General features: G+C 41.6%; 1 protein-coding gene across 9 annotated transcripts in view; it reads right to left on the reverse strand.

Annotated features, from left to right (window-relative positions):
* Positions 1 to 19,980, reverse strand: part of RNF216 (ring finger protein 216) — a 169,118-nt gene that overhangs the window by 118,598 nt on the left and 30,540 nt on the right. For 8 of the 9 annotated variants that reach the window (XR_010323705.1, XR_010323704.1, XR_010323703.1 and 5 more), the window contains exons 3-7: positions 13,732 to 13,862; positions 11,975 to 12,808; positions 10,068 to 10,144; positions 3,982 to 4,084; positions 2,550 to 2,714 (exon numbers count right to left, since the gene is read on the reverse strand). Coding sequence is in view for 5 of the 9 variants with exons in the window: in XM_023555946.2 (XP_023411714.1) it covers positions 2,550 to 2,714; positions 3,982 to 4,084; positions 10,068 to 10,144; positions 11,975 to 12,808; positions 13,732 to 13,862 (1,310 nt within the window). In the remaining 4 variants the exon portion in view is untranslated. The remainder of the gene's footprint in view (positions 1 to 2,549; positions 2,715 to 3,981; positions 4,085 to 10,067; positions 10,145 to 11,974; positions 12,809 to 13,731; positions 13,863 to 19,980) is intronic. The other variant, XM_003416512.4, reaches the window with a different exon arrangement.

The raw sequence follows: 19,980 nt of genomic DNA on the forward strand, positions 1-19,980 counted from the left end.
ATATATGGAAAGAAAACTGAACCTCAGCCAGTTTCAGACACTTGTTCAGTCATAGGCTAACAAGTGGCAGAAATGGAATTAAAATCGGGGGGTGGGGGTGGGGGTGGGGGTGGGATCAAACCTGACTTTGAGAAAGATTCTAGATCTAATTATCAATATACAGATAATACAGAAGACAGAGGAACCAGTTAAATGGCACCATGGAGGTGTGACTGACAAAATCTAGACTCTAAAATCCTACAGGATAAACCTGATCTTTTGAACACGTAAGTTCCCAGAAAAAGCACGGGGGGAGAGAGGAGAGAGAACTTAGATATTAAATGACATTTAAGTGACACAAGCCATTAAAGAAAAAGTTTTTTTTAACACATTCAGAGAAATCTGAACACTGGCTGGGTATTTGACCATGTTAAGGAACTACTGTTAAGTTTTAAGGTATGATAATTATATTTTTATGCTTTTTTTTTTTTTTTTAAAAAAAGGGTCCTTACCTTTTTAAGACACACACGAAAATATGGATAAAAAAAAGAAATGTTTAGAATATGCTTCAAGATGAAGTAGGGAAGAGTACAGATGAAACAAAATTGGGCAAGAGCTAGTAATTACTGAAGCTGAATGACAGGGTAAATGGGGGCTCATTATAATACAATCTCCACTTTTATGTATGTTTGATGCTTTCCATTACAAAGGGAGGAAAAAATACAGGAAAATGTAGCTGTGTCTACGCAACGACAGGACTTTCCCTGAGCCACCATCACATCTGCAGATGTATATAGAAGCTGGGCTAATCTGAAATGTTTCTGGGAGCGTTTATGTTACTACACACTTGTCCATGTGACAGTCACTTTCTATGGCGAACAGCTCTTATCCCTGTTTGCACATAGCAGGGAAGAGTTCTAAGCTCTAACTGAGCGCATCCTGTTTTCCTTCTGCCAAACAGGATTTTTCTCAAACATCCCTCGTTAATTCAAACAGCCTAACCCTACCCCACTGGGAAACCTACGTATGTTTCTCAACTACCCAATACAAATTACCATTAAAAAACACAAAGGGCTAGAAATCTGAGGAACAGGACAAGAAAGGGATGAACAAGGACAACTGAGTAGCTCTTCAAGCAGAAAAAGCGTCCAACAGAATCATATAACTAAAGCTACAGAAGGAAGCTGAGGAGATCATCTGGATAAATCTCAGACTTTAAATAACCTCAGGTCTGAACAGTGTCTACGGAAGAGTCGCAGAATAGCCAGAAAACTCTGTTAACAACCCCTCCCGCAAAGAATGAGCGGGTTATACAATGATCAGTCTTTGGGGGAAAGAAGCATCTGCTAGCATCATTCCTTTCACTGGTCCCAGGATGGTGGCCCATCCCTGGGCTGGAACCTTACTAACGAGGACCGAGCTACCACCAGGCCACAGGAGCTGTCTCCTGCCGCTGCCCTTGTACTTTCATTTGGGCTCCTTGAAAGCTCAGAACAGGTGTAAAGGAACCACTGGAGCAGTAAAGATGCCAGACAGAGCCCAGAGATGAAAACCCTTTCTGTCCTGTGGTCATTATTCTTGTGGGAGCTCATTCATTTTTCAACAACAGTATAGGCATTCTGTGTTTAACATGGCATATTAAGATTCAGAAATAGAAAGCACTCACTCTGTGTTCCCTTCAGAGTAGTTTTACCTAAAATTAACCCACAATTAGAAGTTTGTGGACAGTTGCCCTCATCTTCTGGCAATCTTCAGGTAAGTGTGGCTCCACCTTTGCTCAGTACAAGCCCACATTCACCTGACGTTCACCTTCCTTTAGGTAAGATCCAGTGGGTATTTTAACAAAGTAACTCCACAGTTTTTTGTCCTTTGGGAGAAAAGTCAGTGTTTGCTGGGAATCACCATAACTAGAGCAGGAGAACAGGATTTAATGGCAGCAGAGAAACCAAGGGGAGTAACCAAGGGCTCGGCTGGTGCTCACTCCTCTGTCCTGGCTGAGTGTACTATGAAATGGGCACTGTGCAGGGTATGTTATCACTAACAACCAGTACCTTTCAGAGCCTGGGACGGAGGTCTTTAACTGGTATCTTATTTAAGGACCTGGGGGAAAAAAATTGGGAGCCACTGCTTTCAGCAGCTGCTAACTCTGTTCTGTGTCAAATCACCACTCACTGGACGCCATCATGCCCCTGGGCTCTTTACATACCTCACCTCAGGTAACTGACAGGGAGCCACCTGGGAGAAGGACGAGTGATCTGATGCTCCAAGTCAGGCAGCCAGTTGGGGAGGGACAGGACTAAAACTCATCTTTCCCACTCCAGCCCCCAGCATTTCACTGTAGAAAGGGTTACCCTCCATACCTCTAGGGCCAAACGACAACGTCCCTGATTCTTTTCATCCCGCTCTTTCTCATCAGCAAATACCTTTGTCTATTTCTCTTTATCCTGACAAACTCCTTAGCTCTCTGCCATCATAAACCATCCTAATTTCCGCAAGCTGACTCTTCATTCTGTTTACACGGGAAGGCGCAGTCAAGTGGTGTGACCCCATAGGAAGCCCCGGGAGAGCACCTTTCGGGTGATTGCATAGTGTCCTTTGAGCTCATGCAGGGCCCACTTGATGTCCTGACTGCTGAGCATTTTGAAGTCGGCCATCAGGAGGTCAGCAGCTTGGATGAAGCAGCGCTGGTCAAGAGGAGTCAATTTAGAATAGTCAAAAAAGTCTATCTTAGGCAACTGCAACGAGAGAAGCACAAAACTGGTGGCAAGATAGTACATTTCCCAAGGGATTTCCCCCACGAGGGGGCATCATACAGAGAATCACTTACTGCAGAAAAGAATCTGGTTCAGAATTACTCTGTAAAGGAAGTTTCTAGCCTATGATACCAAAACCAAAAAAACCAAACCCAGTGCCGTCGAGTCGATTCCGACTCACAGCGGCCCCATAGGACAGAGTAGAACCGCCCCATAGAGTTTCCAAGGAGCACCTAGCTGATTTGAACTGCCGACCTCTTGGTTAGCAGCCGTAGCACTTAACCACTACACCACCAGGGTTCCCAGCCTATGACAGAGATGAGGAAATGGTGGCTCAGAGAAGTTAAACAGCTTGTCTGGAATCCAGTACACACAATGTGTCAGGCATCTTCTTTCCATAAAATGCTCAGAAAAAAAACATTTCTTTTCTACTATGGAATATGTAAAAGACATAGTGAAACCAATCTGTGGGGAGAAGGAAGATCTAGCAATAGACTCCAATGGATTCAGTCTGAACTAATTTTTCATCACCATCTAACATACTAAATGCTAGTTCTCATCACAAAAAAGGACAGTGATTAAGGTTTTTAAAAATCAAACTGTTCACATCTTGATAAAGATTTGGTTACACAGGTATATGCAATGCACACAAATCTTACATCAAAAGAAAAAAAACTATGTTCAGATATTAACCCAGTTAATTAGCTTCATGCTGAAGTATTTACAGGGAAAGTGCATTAATATTTGCAATTTACTGTGAAATGTCTTTTAAAAAAGTACTGATGAACAGAGGCATGGAGACATGATAAAGTGGTTACAGTAAAATATGAACATTTAGTAGTACTGGTGGTACGTATATAGGTGTTCAAGGTAAAATTCTTTCAACTTTTCTGCAGGTATGGAAATTTCCATAATGGATTAAACAAATAAACAAAAAGACCTGAAAAACCCTAAATGATACAAAGAATCTTAGCCAATTCTTGCTTTTAGGATTAAAAATATGGAAAATTTGTTTAATTCTTTGTGGGAAAGGGAAGACACAGTTACAATGAAAGACAGATGTTAAATACAGAATACAAAGTAGCTTAGATTGGAAAATCCCACAGAAGTATAAAACATATTCTGAAATCCTACTTTTCATGCTAGTCTTTAAAAATGTGCCCTGACAAGGCACTTTCTTCCCCTCCAGGAGATGAAACGGGCTGAACATTTCCAAGTAGAGAGAGCCAAAGAAGAGCATGACACTTGCCTTTGTCTCATCTTGGCTGGCAAGCAGGCTGCTGCTGGGGTTTATAAGGACTCTATCTTCTCTCTTTGGGTAATCTGGGTTCTCCAGAAGAAAATTACAAAGTCTGCAGAAACAAATGATATTACTCCCACACTGCTTCCAAACCCCACACCTGCCCACTGATTCAAACGCAGTGTTCAAAATAGAAAATCCCAAGTCACACATTACAGTCAATCAAGGAATTAAATTTTTGCTGCTCAGAAAAAATAAGCAAATAGACAAATACCAATGACATTGAAATTCTATTTCTGCCTGCTAGTTGAACAAGCAATGAACACTTTGATGATGGTAGGCTCCTCTGAGGCTTATCTGTTAGCTGGGTGTCAATGTAATGAAGTCACTGAAATTACTATCCGTGTGTAACTGGAAAATTTAGATGAATGGTGTCTACTGTGTGCCAAGAAAATTATGAAAAAATAAGGGACAGGAAAAAGTATTCACAGTCACAATTAAAAACAGCTTGGTAAGAGTTAATAAATGAAATATAAAAGGGCTTCTGCTAATTCATTAATAGTTTTTGTAACGCTATTGTAATATACGTCTCTATAAGCCACTTGAGTTACACTAAGTTTACTGAGTTCACTGCAGGCTGAATGAAGAGACCAGGTTTTGGAAGATCGGACTCACACCAAACCCATTAGCCCCGTCTCTTTAGTATTATTACAAAGTACTTCAAAGGTAAGGATACAGACAATAAGGCAACACACACCCATCAGTCTACCTACCACCCAGACTGAATAAGCGGTTACTATCCTGGCTTTGGAAACTGTGGTGGTATAGTGCTTAAAAGCTACGGCACTAACCAAAAAGCCAGCAGTTTAAATCCACCAGCCACTCCTTGAAACCCCAATGGTGCAGTTCTACTTTGTTCTATGGGGTCACCACGAGTCGACATCAACTTGACGGCAATGGGTTTGGTTTTTTGGTTTGGGTCCTGGCTCTAAAGAGCCCTGGTAGTGCAGTGGTTGCTAATCAAAAAGTTGGCTACTTGAACTCATCAGCTTTTTCACAGGAGAAAGATGTGGCAGTCTGCTTCCATAAGATTACAGCCTTGGAAACTCTATGGGGCAGTTTTACCCTGTCCTGTAGGGTCACTATGAGTCAGGATCAACTCTACAGCAATGGGTTTGGGTTTTTTGGATCCTGGCTCTAAGGAGCCCTGGTGGCACAGTGGTTAAGCACTTGGGTGCTAACCAAAAGGTTAGCAGTTTGAACCTACCAACGGCTCTGTGGGAGAGGGATGTGGCAGTCTCCTTCTGTAAAGATTACAGCCTTGGAAAAGCTATGGGTAATTCTATCCTGTCCTATAAGGTCGCTGTGAGTTAGAATTGACTTGATGGCAGCAGGTTTGGTTTGGGCTTTATCCTGGCTCTTCAACCTGTAACAAAACCAAACCAGGCAACAAATGGTCCACGTAGGATGATTCCACAGTGGTAAGGGCAGACCTGGAGGTGTGCGGCATTAGCCACATAGAGAGGCAAGCAAGCTTCTCCTTCCCTTGCTCCTGAAGACTCTTAAGGTGACCCCGCCCCTTCTTAGGTGCCACACTCATATTTCTCACTTGGCTCCCTTCGTCCCATTTCTCTCTTGTCTCACTTGTCATTAGCAGGGTTGACAGTATTAAGACAGGAACAGTAAGACAGCTCAGCAGGTAAAGGATAGAGAAAAGGTCCCCATGTCCACCTGCTCATCTGACCAGGTGCCAGTGTTGTGGGACTACAGCTCCCCCAGGACCTCAGTCTCAGCCCCACCACAAAGCCCTCTACTTCTCCAGCCCTAGGACCAGTCAGAAGACTCAGCACCTTTTCTTGACCATCACTTCCAAGAGCCCCACATGCCTCTCATCTCTAAACTCTCCTCTTCCACATCACCACAGCCTGCCCAGGCAACTGGGACGTAACGTAAAAGGCCCAAAGTAGGAAAAATGCCTTTTCCCATAGTATAGTTGCAGCAAATGGAGAGACACCACTGACCAAGAATTCTGCGTACATTTTCCTTCAAAACCATTGTCTTCAAAGATGATTTTTGTCCTAGTATATACTGGTATAAGGAGCCCTGGTAGCACACCAGTTAAGTGCTCAGCTGCTAACCAAAGGGCTGGCAGTTCAAAACTACCCAGCACTACACAGGAGAAAGACCAGGTGACCTGCTACCATAAAGATTATAGCCTAGAACCATTCCCAAAGCCAACTCTTCAGACAGGGATTGGTCTGGACAATGCAGCAGAAAATGATACTGGTGAGGAGTGAGCATCTTGGCTCAAGTAGACACATGAGACTATGTGGGCAGCTCCTGTCTGGAGGGGAGATGAGAAGGCAGAGTGGGACAGAAGCTGGCTGAATGGGCACGGGGAATACAGGAAGAAGAGAAAGATTGTGTTGTCTCATTAGGGGGAGAGCAACTAGGAGTACATAGCGAAGTGTCTACACATTTTTATATGAAAGACTGGCCTGATTTGTAAACTTCCACTTAGGGCACAATTAAAAAAAAGAAGAGTAGCTGCTGAGGCTGCTCATGGGATTTGGTTCCTTGGTTTGTAGGTCTAGGATCATGGTTTCATGCCACATCCCAGTTAACTGTCCTAAAAACATTTTAATTTGTTGTGCAGTGCCTGGGGTATTAAAAGCTTGCAAGTGGCCATCCAAGGCATAACAACTGGTCTCTATTCACCAGAAACAACAAAGGAAGGAGTCAGGAACAGAAGGAGGATATGGAACATGTGGCTAACCGCCTCCGTGAACAACTGCCTCCTTTGCCATGAGACCAGAAAAACTGGATGGTGTCCTGGCTACCATTATGGAACATTTCATCAAAGAGTCCACAGAAGGATCCTGATCAAAAGAGGCAAATTGCCGAACAGGATTTCAAATTCTTATGGACTCTAGACTTTCTGGAGCCATGGAGGGTACATGAACCCCTGAAACTATTGCCCTGAGATAACCTTTAAACCTTAAACCAAAAATATCCCCTGAAGTCATCTTAAAACTGAACAATAGTTTAACTAGTAGTAAAGGTCTGCCTTGAGCACCATGCTCTGTTAAGAACTATCTTTGCTGTTGTAAAGTACCATCGAGTCGGTTCTGACTCACACCAACCCTACAGGACAGAGTAGAACTGTCCCACAGGGTTTCCAAGGAGCAGCTGGTGGATTTAAACTGCTGACCTTTTTGATTAGCAACTGAGCTCTTACCACTACACCACCGGGGCTCCAAGAACTTTCTCTATGGGATCAAACTGACAACAGCAACTCGAAAGATTAGATAGAAATCTTAGGGAGCAGTGAGTTTACGTTAACGAGAAGGAACAACTCAGAAAAGGAGGGTAAGAATGATTGTTCTCATGGATAAAATTCTGTTCCCCAAAAATGTGTGTCAACTTGGGTAGGCCGTGATTATTTATATGTTGTAATCCTAACTCTATGATGTTAATGGGGTGGGACTCAAGCTACAGGATTGTCATACCTTGAGTCAATCTCTTTTGAGATATAAAAGAGAGAAGCAAACAAAGAAGAAAGGACCTCATACCACCAAAAAGGAAGAGCTGGGAGTGGAGTGCATCCTTTGGACCCAGGGTACCTGCACTGAGAAGCTCCTAGACCAAGGGAAAATTGATGACAAGGACATTCCCCCAGAACCAACAGAGAGAGAAAGTCTTCCCCTGGAGCTGGCACCCTGAATTCAGACTTCTAGCTTCCTAGACTGTGAGAGATTAAATGGCAGTTTGTTAAAGCCAAAAAAAAAAAAAAGATTATAGCCCAGAAAACCCTATGGGCAGTTGTACTGTGTCACATGAGGTCACTATGAGTTGAAAATCAACTCAATAGCACCTAACCTAACAACATATACTGGTGTGCATTGTAGGTTATACAGCTCTTTGAGGGCTGACCTGAGGATCAATCATCATTTGGAATACCATTATCTGTGGGGAAAGCCTGGTGGCACAGTGGTTAAGTGCTATGGCTGCTAACCAAGAGGTTGGCAGTTCAAATCCGCCAGGCACTACTTGGAAACTCTATGGGGCAGTTCTTATCTGTCCTATAGGGTCTCTATGAGTCGGAATCGACTCGACGGCAGTGGGTTTGGTTTGTTGGGGAAAGCCTAGAGTTCCAAACAGCTCCTTAAGCATACACACCTGGACATCACTATAAACATGGACTAGCCCCTCTCTTTCAAATCTATCTGTCTGTAAGAGTCTGGTAACAGTGCCTACCACATGCCAGTCAACTGCCAGGTACTAGAAATTTGGGGAAAGATGAAAAGGTCCAGTAGAAAAGACTAATCTTTGGCAGAATGGTTGTCCGTGGGTTAAGCCAGTGGTATCCCAGTGGGGACATGAAAGAGGATCTACTGGGGTGTTGAAAAAACACCAAAACTTCTATTTTTACTTTTTAATCTTATCCTTTAAAATGTTCTATTTTTATGTGTTTCCTAAAATATATGATATAGAAGTAGAATAGTAAGCATATGTTCTAAAAATAAATAAATAAATAAATATTCTAGGGGTGTGTCTCTTACCAATTCATTTTAGATTTTCAATATGAAGAACTTCAGGTACTGAAATGCTTCAAAGTGGGAATTTTACATGGCAGAAATCAGAGGCCCTCACTTTGAATAGTCAAAATTCATTTATATTTTAATACTTCCTCTACCCTTACCAACAGAACTTTCCTGGAGGTTAAATGACATTTGGTGGGATAGATAATTAAAGACATGGCTTCCCTTCTATAGAAACAAGCTGCAACCTAATTCATTAATATCTGCACCCTGGAACAAATGCAGTGGGGACACCTGCTGGAACTCAAAGGTGGCCCGCCTACTTACATTATTTCCTGCTTGATCTGGCCCGACATGTTAACAAGAAAAAGTGCTCCTGCGAAGTATTCCAACCTTTTTTTCCTCAGATAGAGGTTGCTGCTGTGATCCAATTGAAGCAGGATCACAATGTGAGTGAAAAGTCTTAGTTAAGCAGCCAAATAACAGACTGCCTGTCATCCAAGGGTCTCCAGTGAAAGGGTCCCTCCTGCTTGAAATGACCAGATGGTGACATCTAAAGGCTATTTAAAGGTAGCACATAAAGTGACTGAGAGTCAGCTACAACAAAAATCCCAGACTGCTCAACTCTGCTTTGGGCCTCATTTCTGTTCTGTATGAACAGCACTCAAGTGAACCGCAAGTTCATGCTGGCCCCCACTTGCACACTTGGTAGTACTGGTGATTAGGACACCTTGGAGGACAGAGATTTAGTGTACTACCTCTTTTGCTAAATTTTCTAACATCTGTGCTAACTACTTGAAAATCTGATTAATTAGTTTCAGTACTCTACCATTCTTTCTTCTAAGAAATACGTACTTTCTCGAAAGAAATACAGCCAGAGTGCTCCCTGGAAGTGAGGATGGAGAGACTTCGTCTCACACACTTTGGACATGTTATCAGGGGGGATCAGTCCCTGCAGAAGGACATCATGCTTGGTAGAGGATCATCGAAAAAGAGGAAGATGCTCAATGAGATAAAGTGACACAGTGGCTGTTACGACGGGCTCAAACGTAACAGAGACTGTGAGGATGGCGCATGACCGGGCAGTGTTTCGCTCGGTTTTACACAGGGTTGCTGTGAGTTGGAACCAACCTGACGACACCTAACAACACCACCACCACTCTTCACAAATTTACAACTGTTTCACCTCTGCAGACTAGAAGGGGAGGAGAGTCAGAGGAAAAAGACTTATTTTGCATTCTGTACCCTTTGGGACAATTTTATTAAAAAAAAAAAAAAATTTTTTTTTATAATAAAAACTAAAGAAATGCCTCCATCCATTTCTCCAAACAAGTAAGACATGTTCTGGTTGCAGAACACTTTCTATTACAACTGGGAACAAAATGGCTCTTAACATCCTGACCAAAACACAGGCAGTCTCAATGCTCAGAAACATCTAGACAACTTAATTCCATAACCATGCAGTATTCCACAAGGTCCAGAAAACAGCCTGCATATGACTCATGTTAGAACTCTTCTAATAGGATCATTAAAGAGACACGGTGGTATACTTACACATTCAAATCATAATAATTCTTCAAATGAATGATTTCCTCAATATATCCATTTGCTACATCTGGGAATCTTGCTTCCTGGAAAGGCATAAGAACATTGTTTATATCTCACTCACTAGAATGGTTTCAAACAGCAGGAAAAAACAGAATGCAAAAACGGTATCAAATGACTAAAGACTAGAATAGGCAGGTCTGCGCCTGGCTTAAAACTCAACACTAGGTTCCCAGGTTCACCTGTCTGCACAAAATACACAATCTAGAAAAGCCTTAGAGATCAACTTGGTCCTCTGCCCCCATTTTGTATATCCATTCTGCATTCATTCAACAAATATTGGGCATCTCTGCCCAGACAAAGGGACTCCAAAGACAAAGTACAATACAGTGCCTACCCTCAAGAAGGATACGGGCCAGATGAAAAGCCTTGGGCAAAGCAGGGTTAAGAGACTTAATCAAATACCAACAGACATAGCCATGCCTACTCTCTAGGATCAACGCTACCCAAGAAAACTTTGTAAAATGATAGAAATTGTTCTATTCTGAGCTTTCCAATATGGTAGCCATTAGCCAAGGAGCCTAGGTAGCACAAGCGGTTTGCAATTTGCTATAACCTAAAGATTGGTGGTTTGAGCTCACCCAACGTCTCTGCAGGAGAAAGACCCAGCAAGCTGCTTCTGTAGAGATTACAGCCAAGAAAGCTCTATGGAGCTCAGTTCTATTCTGTAACATATGGGGTCACTATGAGTCAAGGGCTGACTTGACGGCGGTGAACAACAGCCGTTACAGCCCCATGTGGCTACTGAGCACTTAAAATGTGACAAGTGCTACTAGAAGTGAAATTTTTAATTTTATTTAATTACAAGACATTCAAAGATAAAGAGCCACATGGGGCTAGTGGCTACCATATTAGGACAGCACAGCCCTAGATAATCCAGATCCACTTGCTTCAGGGATTTACATTTGGAGTCCACTCAAGACCTTCCAAGAAACTGTGAGGACTGTTAATATGACAACACGAGGGCACCCACAATCTGTAGCTAGAATCTCAGAGGACTTCCGGGGGTTGAGTAGATTAAGGAATCCTGATTCCATTTTTACATGTGTTCAGAGTTTTTTTTCTATTCTATATACCTAAATATATACCTCTTAGGAAAACCTTCGGGAAATCCACAAACACAATATTCCTTGTTTTTTTAAATATTTTATTGTGTTTTAGGTGAAAGTTTACACAGCAAATCAGGTTCCCATTTAACAATTTTTGTACAAATTGTTCTGTGACATTGGTTATACTTTTCACAAGGTGTCAGCATTCTCATTATTTTCATTCTGTTTCCATTGATCTAGTTTTCCTTCTCCTTGCCTTTTCATCTTTACTTTTGGGTAAATGTTGACCATTTGGTCTCATATAGTTGATTATTTAAGCGAGCACATTACTCACAGGTGATATTGTTCATTTTATAAGCCAATCTATTATTTGGCTGAAAGGTGACCTCCAAGAGTAGCTTCTGTGCCAAGTTCAAAAGGGAACCTTAGGGCAATAGTCTCAGGGGGCTCCTCTAGTCTCTATCAGTGCAGTTATGTCTGGCCTTTTTTTTTTAATTTGAATTTTGTCCTACATTTTTCTCTCATTCTATCTGGAATCTTCTATTGAGTCCCTGGTCAGAACGGTTGGAGAGTCTCTCTTTTTCCCCCACTAAATTTTATTTTCTTGTTGTTGTTGAGAATCTACACAGTAAAACATACACCAATTCAACAGTTTCCACATGTACAATTTAGTGACTCTGACTACATTCTCCAAGTTACCCTTCTGAGTTGTTCCTCCCTCATTAACCACACGCAATGTTTTTGCAGTGAAAGAAAACTCAGTAGATCTAATGTCTATAATTATTTATTTGGTAAAATTGAACTTACCGTTTCTTTCACTAATAGTGCAACGAGTTCTTGATCTACTTCAGCAGCTCCTTGCCCCCAAATGTTTTCCAAATTGGGCTCCTGAGATCCTTGCAGTGGAAAGGCTGGCCCTGGTTCATCATCATCTATTGCTAGCTGTTGGTCTTCAAGTTCTCCTAAAGGATGGGCAGGCTGAGGGGAAGAGGGGCCTGGAATCCCATCCTGCTGGGGCTCTGGCCTTGGAAAAGCTGGCCTTGGGAAAGCAGGAGCTGGGGGTTCATGCTGATATAACAGTGGGCCCAGTTCTGCTTCAGGACGCCGCTCTCGATGAACAACCTGGCTTGTTCTCTCACGGGTCTCTTGGTTTAGAGGCTGGAAGTAAGGATGGTCTAACCAGCAGTCTTCCTCGATGGCACGATCATCTACTGCTGCAGCTGATTCTCCAAGCTCTGTCTCTGAGTCTTCAGATGACTGGTTTAGGGGGTCACTTTCTGAGTAAAGAAGGCTACTGTCTTCCAAGATGACTTTTTTCTCTGATCCAGGGTTGACAATGTCATTTGCTGGTTGGCTATGACTTGGTCCAGGTTGGGGTTCTCTGCCTCTATGGCTACTTGGCTTAATGAATTCAGAGACTCCAGGAGGCCCAAGATCCAGAAACTCACCGTAGTCATCCTCAGAATCATCCTGTGCCCCAGAATTAAACAATGGGTTGTTACACACTGAAAAATAGCTGTTCATATCTGATTCAATTGCTGCTCTAGACTTTTTAGGCCTTTCTTCTCCCAATCTTTTCAGATCTTGCCACTGGGCAGCTGGTTTGATGAGATTGGGTCGTGATGTTTGAGGTTTATTTGTCTAAGAAAAAATGAAATTTTAATAATAATAATGGTCAATTTCTTTCCTATGTACTTACACTGAGTTTAAGATAGGAAAGAAATAAAAATAAAAACACCCCTTCAAATAAAACCTGTTCCTCACATTTATCTTAATATTGAAATTTGATTAAACTATACTAATTCCAAGAATCAATGTGGCCACACACAGATTACAGCTTGAGTTATAGTTTCAAGATAGGCCAGATGTCCTCCCTCGAGCTACTACAGAAAATAAAAATAAGGTGATGGAACCGCAAAGCAACATAAAAACCAACAGACTTATAAATAAAAAAACAAAGGGTACAACAGAAGAAATGGTGCCATTTACAAAAACAAGAGAAAGGAAAAAATAATCAGGAACAACCTTAACAAAAAATGTTTCAGATTTATATTAAGAAAAATTCAAAATGTCCTGGCTAAAGAATGTATAAGACTAGGCTAAATGGAAAGGCAAAACTTGTTCTTGGTCAGAAAGGGTCAAAATTATAAAGATTGTAAATATAATAGCAAGATCTGCTTTGAACTACACATATTAATTATCAATTGATCTATCATTTAATTTTCTAACTAGAAAAGCTGACTGTAAACTCATATAAAAATATAAGTCTAAGAACATCCTGGATGATTCTGAAAAACGTAGATATGGGGAGATGAGCTCTATCTGATAGTAAAATGCATTATAACATCATAGCAATTATGACTGTGGATTAGTACAGGAATATTCAGGGTATGGTGCAAAAGTTCAGTACTGAAACAGACCAAAACAGCCCATTCCAAAACTAAGTGTCCTCAGAAATGTAGAAGAACTCTTCTGCATGGCCCAATACCCACCCCAGAGTAGCTTAAGAATCAGACCACTAACTTGCAATAAAGCATCCCCATGGGAAGTTTAAACAAACTCACTTCCGTCAGGATGACATCATCCAAGTCCTCTTCTTCCTGTTGCTGAGGGGCTGGGGTGACCAGCATCGGAATCCCTTCCTCATCAGAAGAGTCAGATATGGTGATGGGTCCATCTCTGAGACTGATCCAGTCTACAGGAAGGCGGAGAGCACTGTTACTGGGAGGCCAGCATAATCACATTCAGTCCACTAATTCAACTTTGGCCTGAAAAGGGTTAAGCCTAAAGCCAAGTTCATGGCTGCCTGTGCGTTAACTTACCTCCTGAAGCAGCACAGAGGCACTTCAGCAGTATAACATTATAACTTCAGCATTAACAGCCAGGCTTCCATGCTGGCCTTTAGCAATAATACATCTTGGGAATCGCTAGAGAAAACCTAACAATTACTAAGTTCAAGACCATAAACTTGTTCTTATAGTATGTTGGAGAATTCTACTGATAAAATTTGCTTGACCACCAATTTCTTAAAAAGTGGTATCATGCCCCCTGTCATCGACTGAACTGTGTCCCCTCACAATACGTGTCAACTTGGATATGCCATGGAAACCCTGGCGGCGCAGTGGTTAAGAGCTACGGCTGCTAACCAAAAGGATGGCAGTTCAAATCCACCACGCTGTCCTATAGGATGTGAGTCCTAATTGACTGGACTTGTTGCCAATGGGTTTTGGTTAGGCCATGATTCCCAGTATTGTATGGCTGTCCTCCATTTTGTGATTGTAATTTTATGTTAAAGAGGATTAGGGTGGGATTTTAACACCCTCACTAGGTCCCATCTCTGATCCGTTGTAAAGGGAGTTGACCTGGGGTGTGGCCTGTACCACCTTTTATCCTACAAGAGATAAAAGGAAAGGGAAGCAAACAGAGAGGGGGGACCTTAAACCACCAAGAAAGCAGTGCTGGTAGCAGAGCTATCCTTTGGAGCATCTCCTAGTCGGGCAGAAGATTGATGAGAAGGCCGACAGAGAAAGCCTTCCCCTGGAGCTGACTCCCTGAATTTGGACTTTTACCCTACTTTACTGTGAGGAAACAAACTTCTCTTTGTTAAAGCCATCCACTTGTGGTATTTCTATTATAACAGCACTAGATGACTAAGACATCCTCTCAACCCATTTCTATTCCTCCCAGGTAATGGAAGACTGCTGTATTTAAACTGACAAGTCTGAGAAAAGTACCACTCGAAAATAACAAAATTTTCATTTAATATTTAAAATATCAAACTTGTTCTCTTTAAGCATTATTTAAGCAAACATATTTCAGTGTTTTAGCCTAACACCCACTGAGCATCTATGACGGCAAACAAGTAAGTTTTCCTAGCTTCTTTTTTAAATATAACTAGAGTTAAACTAACCATCTAGATGTAATAATTCTGAGGCCTCTACTTTTATCTGCTCAAAGATGTATCATGTTAGGTATGAATTACTGGGTAACATGGACTTGTTTTTTTTTTTCCCTGCCTGGATCCATGGGAATGTTAAAGGATAGAATGGACGAGAAAAATAAAATGTCCTGGTGGAAAGGTTAAAAACTAAAAAAAAAAAAGGGGGGGGGGCATGATTATTATAACTTTTGAATTTCCTCTATTAAAGCTCTAATATTTTTCTCAATGTCTAATATATTTTACAGCACACCGCAATTTGAAGAGCAATCTAATATCAATCACAGTTGACCCTTGGTATTTGTGGGGGATTGGTTCCAGGACCTCCAGCAGATACAAAAATCCGTGGATGCTCAAATCCCTTACATAAAATGGTGTAGGTTTTTTTGTTTGTTTACATACCACAGGAATGAACAGTGTTTTGCTTTGAAGCAGAATACTAACAGTTGGGCCAGGTCAGGGCAGACACGTGAGGCGCTGGATCAAAGCAGACACTTTTAAGGATGGTGGCACCGGGCCCTCCTGCCACAGGCTGCCCTCCAAGCCAGGGCTCCTTCAGGTAAGAGATCCTGGTGACTCTGGACAGTCGCACATACACAGTGTAGAGTGTTAGGTCCTGGGCCTGCCAACTTTGTTGTCTCCTTCCGGACCCAAAACCTCTGCTGCAAACATGGTCCCTATATCCTTGGTCAGGCCAAAAAACACCCAAGCATAAGTTTGTGGCCCCATTCCTAGTGTCCTCACTTGTCCAAACTGTGTCAGGGTACAGCTGCCTCTGTTCCCCAGGAGTTTCTTCCTTCACAGCCACATGCCATTCCTCCAGTGCCAAATCCTGTCTAGCCTTATGCTGCCCTTCACAGTGTCCCCGGGCCCTTGAGCGCTTTCTTTTTGTACCCTGAATATTTTCAATCTGCGGTTGGTTCAGTCTGCCAATGTGGAACCCAGGGATATACAGGGCTGATTGTACCTCATTTTATTTTTATAACAAAGCTGTGGTGATGGTGGCGTGGCAGTTTAAAACAATGAATGGGTCAGCCTGTGGGATCGAAAGCTGGACTACCTGGGTTCAATCTCAGCTCTATCACATACTTGCGATATGAGTTCTCGCAACTTGTTTAAGCACCCACACTGCCTTGACAGTAAAGAGAGTTAACAATGGTGTCAAACTCAAATAATTGTTAGGATTAACTGAGAAAACCCACATAAAAAGTGTACGTATTATTGGACTGATTTTCAAGTCCAATGCTCTTTTCACTACGTCACAGCTACATTTCACGGTGAATTCATAAATGTAACGAGGAACTGAACTCAGGCCCTGAAAAAGACATTATAAAGGACTTCCAATTAAACCTGGTAGAATGCATCCAAGTGATTATTTGCACTATTATCTCCTGAAATTCCACTAAAATGACAGTAAAGAAACTTTTTAAAAAGTATAAACATGCAAGCACACAAAAAAATAGGAAAGGCCATGACAGCAGGTGAGAGATTGAACAAAAATCTAGAAAATGGCATTACAGACAGCAAGTGATTCAGCAGAGTGGAGAATGCTGAAATCCAGAGGCTGCAGAGGGGAGAGTCACCCAGAAGCTCAATTTATGTTGCAGAATCCCAGAAAAGGACAGAAGCTGGTGACATATGGCACTTCTACAGGCAGGGACAAGAGGTGCTTCCAAGTCTGTATAATGAGTGATGAGAGTCCCGTATTTCTTCCTCTACTCCATGTAGCCAGGTGACAACCGCCCACTCAAGCAAAAGACCATATGGTTTTGTATTTATCCTTCTTAAAGTCTGCTGAGTTTCTAAGATGTATAGATTAATATTTTTCACCAATTTGGGAAGTCTGCCGCCACTGTTCCTTCAAATATTTTTTCTGCCCCCTTCTCTCTTTACTCTTTCTGGGACTCCCATTACATGTACGTTGGTGTGCTTGGCTTCTCCTTCCCCCCATTCTTTTTACTTTGTGTTCTATAGATAGCATAATCTCAGCTGATGTATCTTCAAGTTTGCTGATTCTTCTGCCAGTTCAGTTCTGCTGTTGAGCCCCCTTAGTGAATTTTTCATTTTAGTTATTGTACTTTTTAACTTTAGAACTTCCTTTTCTTTTTTTTGAATATTTTCTCTCTACCAATACCCTCTATTTGATCAGTCACTGTCATCATAACTTCAATTCTTTAAATGTGATTTTCTTTAGTTCTTTGAGATGCCTGGGTGGAGTAAACAGTTTACACTCAACTACTAACCTAAAGGATAGAAGTTCAAACCCACCCAGCAGTGTCACAGAAGGCCTGGTGATCTGCCTCTGTAAAGACTGCAGCCAAGAAAACCCCATGGAGCAATTCTATTCTACAACACATAGGATCGTTATGAGTTGGAATCGACCCAATGGCAATGGGTTTGGCTTTTTGGTTTAGTCCTCTGAACATATTTTTAAGTGCTCTGAAGTCTATTTAGTTCAACAGCTGGGTTCCCACAGAGACAATTTCTATTGACTGTTTTCTTTCTCCCTGTGTATGGGTCAGACTTTCCTGTCTCTTTGTATGTCTTGCAATTTTTTGTTGAAAACTGGACATTTAAGATAATATACAGTAACAACTCTGGACTCTGGTCCTCTTTCCCCAGGAGTGGAGGTTACTGTTGCTTTTGTTTCTTACTTTAGTAATTTATGTGGGCTTATTCTGTACAGTCTGCGCTGGCTATTAATGATTTCAGCTCAGTTTTTTGTTTTTTAATTCTTGTTTTTAAGTCTTGATTCCAAGGGGTCACCCCTGGGTCGGCATAAACTTAGTAGCCAGCCAATGACTGATCAGACATGTTGAAACACCTTCAGTCAATAAGGCCTCTATCCTTTGCCAATGGATCTGTGTGGCTTGGAAAAAGCATTCAAACTTCAGTCACTTTCTAAGGCTGTCCTGGCTTTTACTTTTTGCCTTATGGAAGCCTCATGTTCTGCCAGAGATGAACAACTTGCTAAAACCCTTTCAGGTCTCTCCTGCACCATGTGTACTGTCTTGGGTATGCAAACAATCAAGGTTATATGGAAGCTTATCAAGGCGCTCTTTGGCTGTCTCATTCCATGGATCTCCCTGCTAACTTTCTGGATGGACTATTGCTTGCCCTAACCAGTATCAAGACCTCAGGCTAGCTGAAATGTTGGCCTTCCCTGACTGTCACTAAGATTGGCTTTATTCTTGACATGCCCTGTGGACATGGAATTTTCCATGAACAGTCCAAACAGTGTCAGCCCCTTTTACTATCCATCTTCTGGGCCTGCCCAACTCATTCAGGTAGAACTTCCCCTCCATACTGAACAAAAAGACCTGGGTGGGGGAAGAGAAGGAGGGGATGAGAGTGGACCCAGGCTAAACCTTACCACAGACCTTCACTGTTCTTATCCAGACTCAGTAGACTTTCTTGAACAAATGCTTCTCAATTCTTCTATGCCTTTGGTCAATTTCCAATCCTTAAATGGTTGTTTTTGACAATATTATCTAGTTTTGCTGTTGCTTTCTGGGGACAGGATTGGCCAAGCCCCTCACTCAGCCATTCTGGAAATCCTACCTCCTGGAAGTTCATTCTAAAGAGACTATGAGGCAGAGAGGCTCAAGACTTGGGTACTCCAGGCATACAGCGACAAGAGGAACATACTCTGATTTCATTCCTCTGAACTTAAAACTTTTTTTTCTGGATCAAAATACGGTCAATTTTGATAAATACACTGGATGCAGTATTCCATGCATTTCTTTATGTCAAGTTTGTTGATCATGTCTTTTTAATTTTTTATATTCATATAAATGTTTATATGTACTTGCCCTTTCAGTTACTGAAAGAAATCTGTTAAAATTTTGCACTATGGCTGTGGATTCATCCATTTCTCCTTTCAGTTTTGTCAATTTTTGCTCGGTATATTTTGACATTGTGTTAATAAGCGTACAGAGATTTAGAACTGTTGTAACTTCCCAGTACACTGACATTTTTATCATTATGAATTCTTGAACTCTCATAATTCTTCTTGCTAGAGTGTCTATTTTATCTGATATTATACAGATGTACCAGCTCTTTCTGTATTTTTGGCTATTATTTGCATGATATACCTTTTCTAACCCCTGTACCTTCAACCCTTCTTTATTTTACCTTTATTTTTTAAGCCTATTTTCACTGGGTATAGAATTCTAGGTAGGTAGGTAGAATACTATCGGGCAATTAAAAGTGAATGAATTATTGATACATGCAACAACATGAATCAATCTCAAAAAAATTTAGACTGAATAAAAAGAATTCAGGCACAAGAGTATACACTTTATAGTTCCATTTATATGAAACTCCATGATGACAAAAGACAGATCAATGGTTCCTGAGGCCAGGGTGGGGTGAGGATTAACTGCAAAGGGCACAAGGGAATCTGTACCTTGATTGAAATAGTGGTTATATGGGTGTATTCACTTGCCAAAAGTCATTGAACTATACACTTAAAGTATGTGCATTTTATTGAATGTAAATATATCTTAAGAAAGGTGATTTAAAAAGAAAAAAACTACAGCAGTTGTTTAATAAAAATTATCAACATGGCTAACAAAAACAAAACAGCTTTCTATGCTGTTTTGTGATGGATGCAAGGTATATATAACCTAAGAGAAATTTGTTTTGTCAGTAAATTTGACAAAAGGAATTAGCTGATGGCCCCCCAACACCATTTCAGCTCAGTAATGAAGTCACTCCTGAGGTTCACCCTCCAGCCAAAGATTGGACAGTTCCATAAAACAAGGCTAAAGGGGCACACCAGCCCTGGGGCAAGGACTAGAAGGCAGGAGGGACAGGAAAGCTGGTAATAGGGAACCCGAGGTTGAGATGGGAGAGTGCTGACATGTCATGGGTT

Source organism: Loxodonta africana, chromosome 12 (assembly GCF_030014295.1).
Source record: "Loxodonta africana isolate mLoxAfr1 chromosome 12, mLoxAfr1.hap2, whole genome shotgun sequence".
NCBI classification, from domain to species: domain Eukaryota; kingdom Metazoa; phylum Chordata; class Mammalia; order Proboscidea; family Elephantidae; genus Loxodonta; species Loxodonta africana.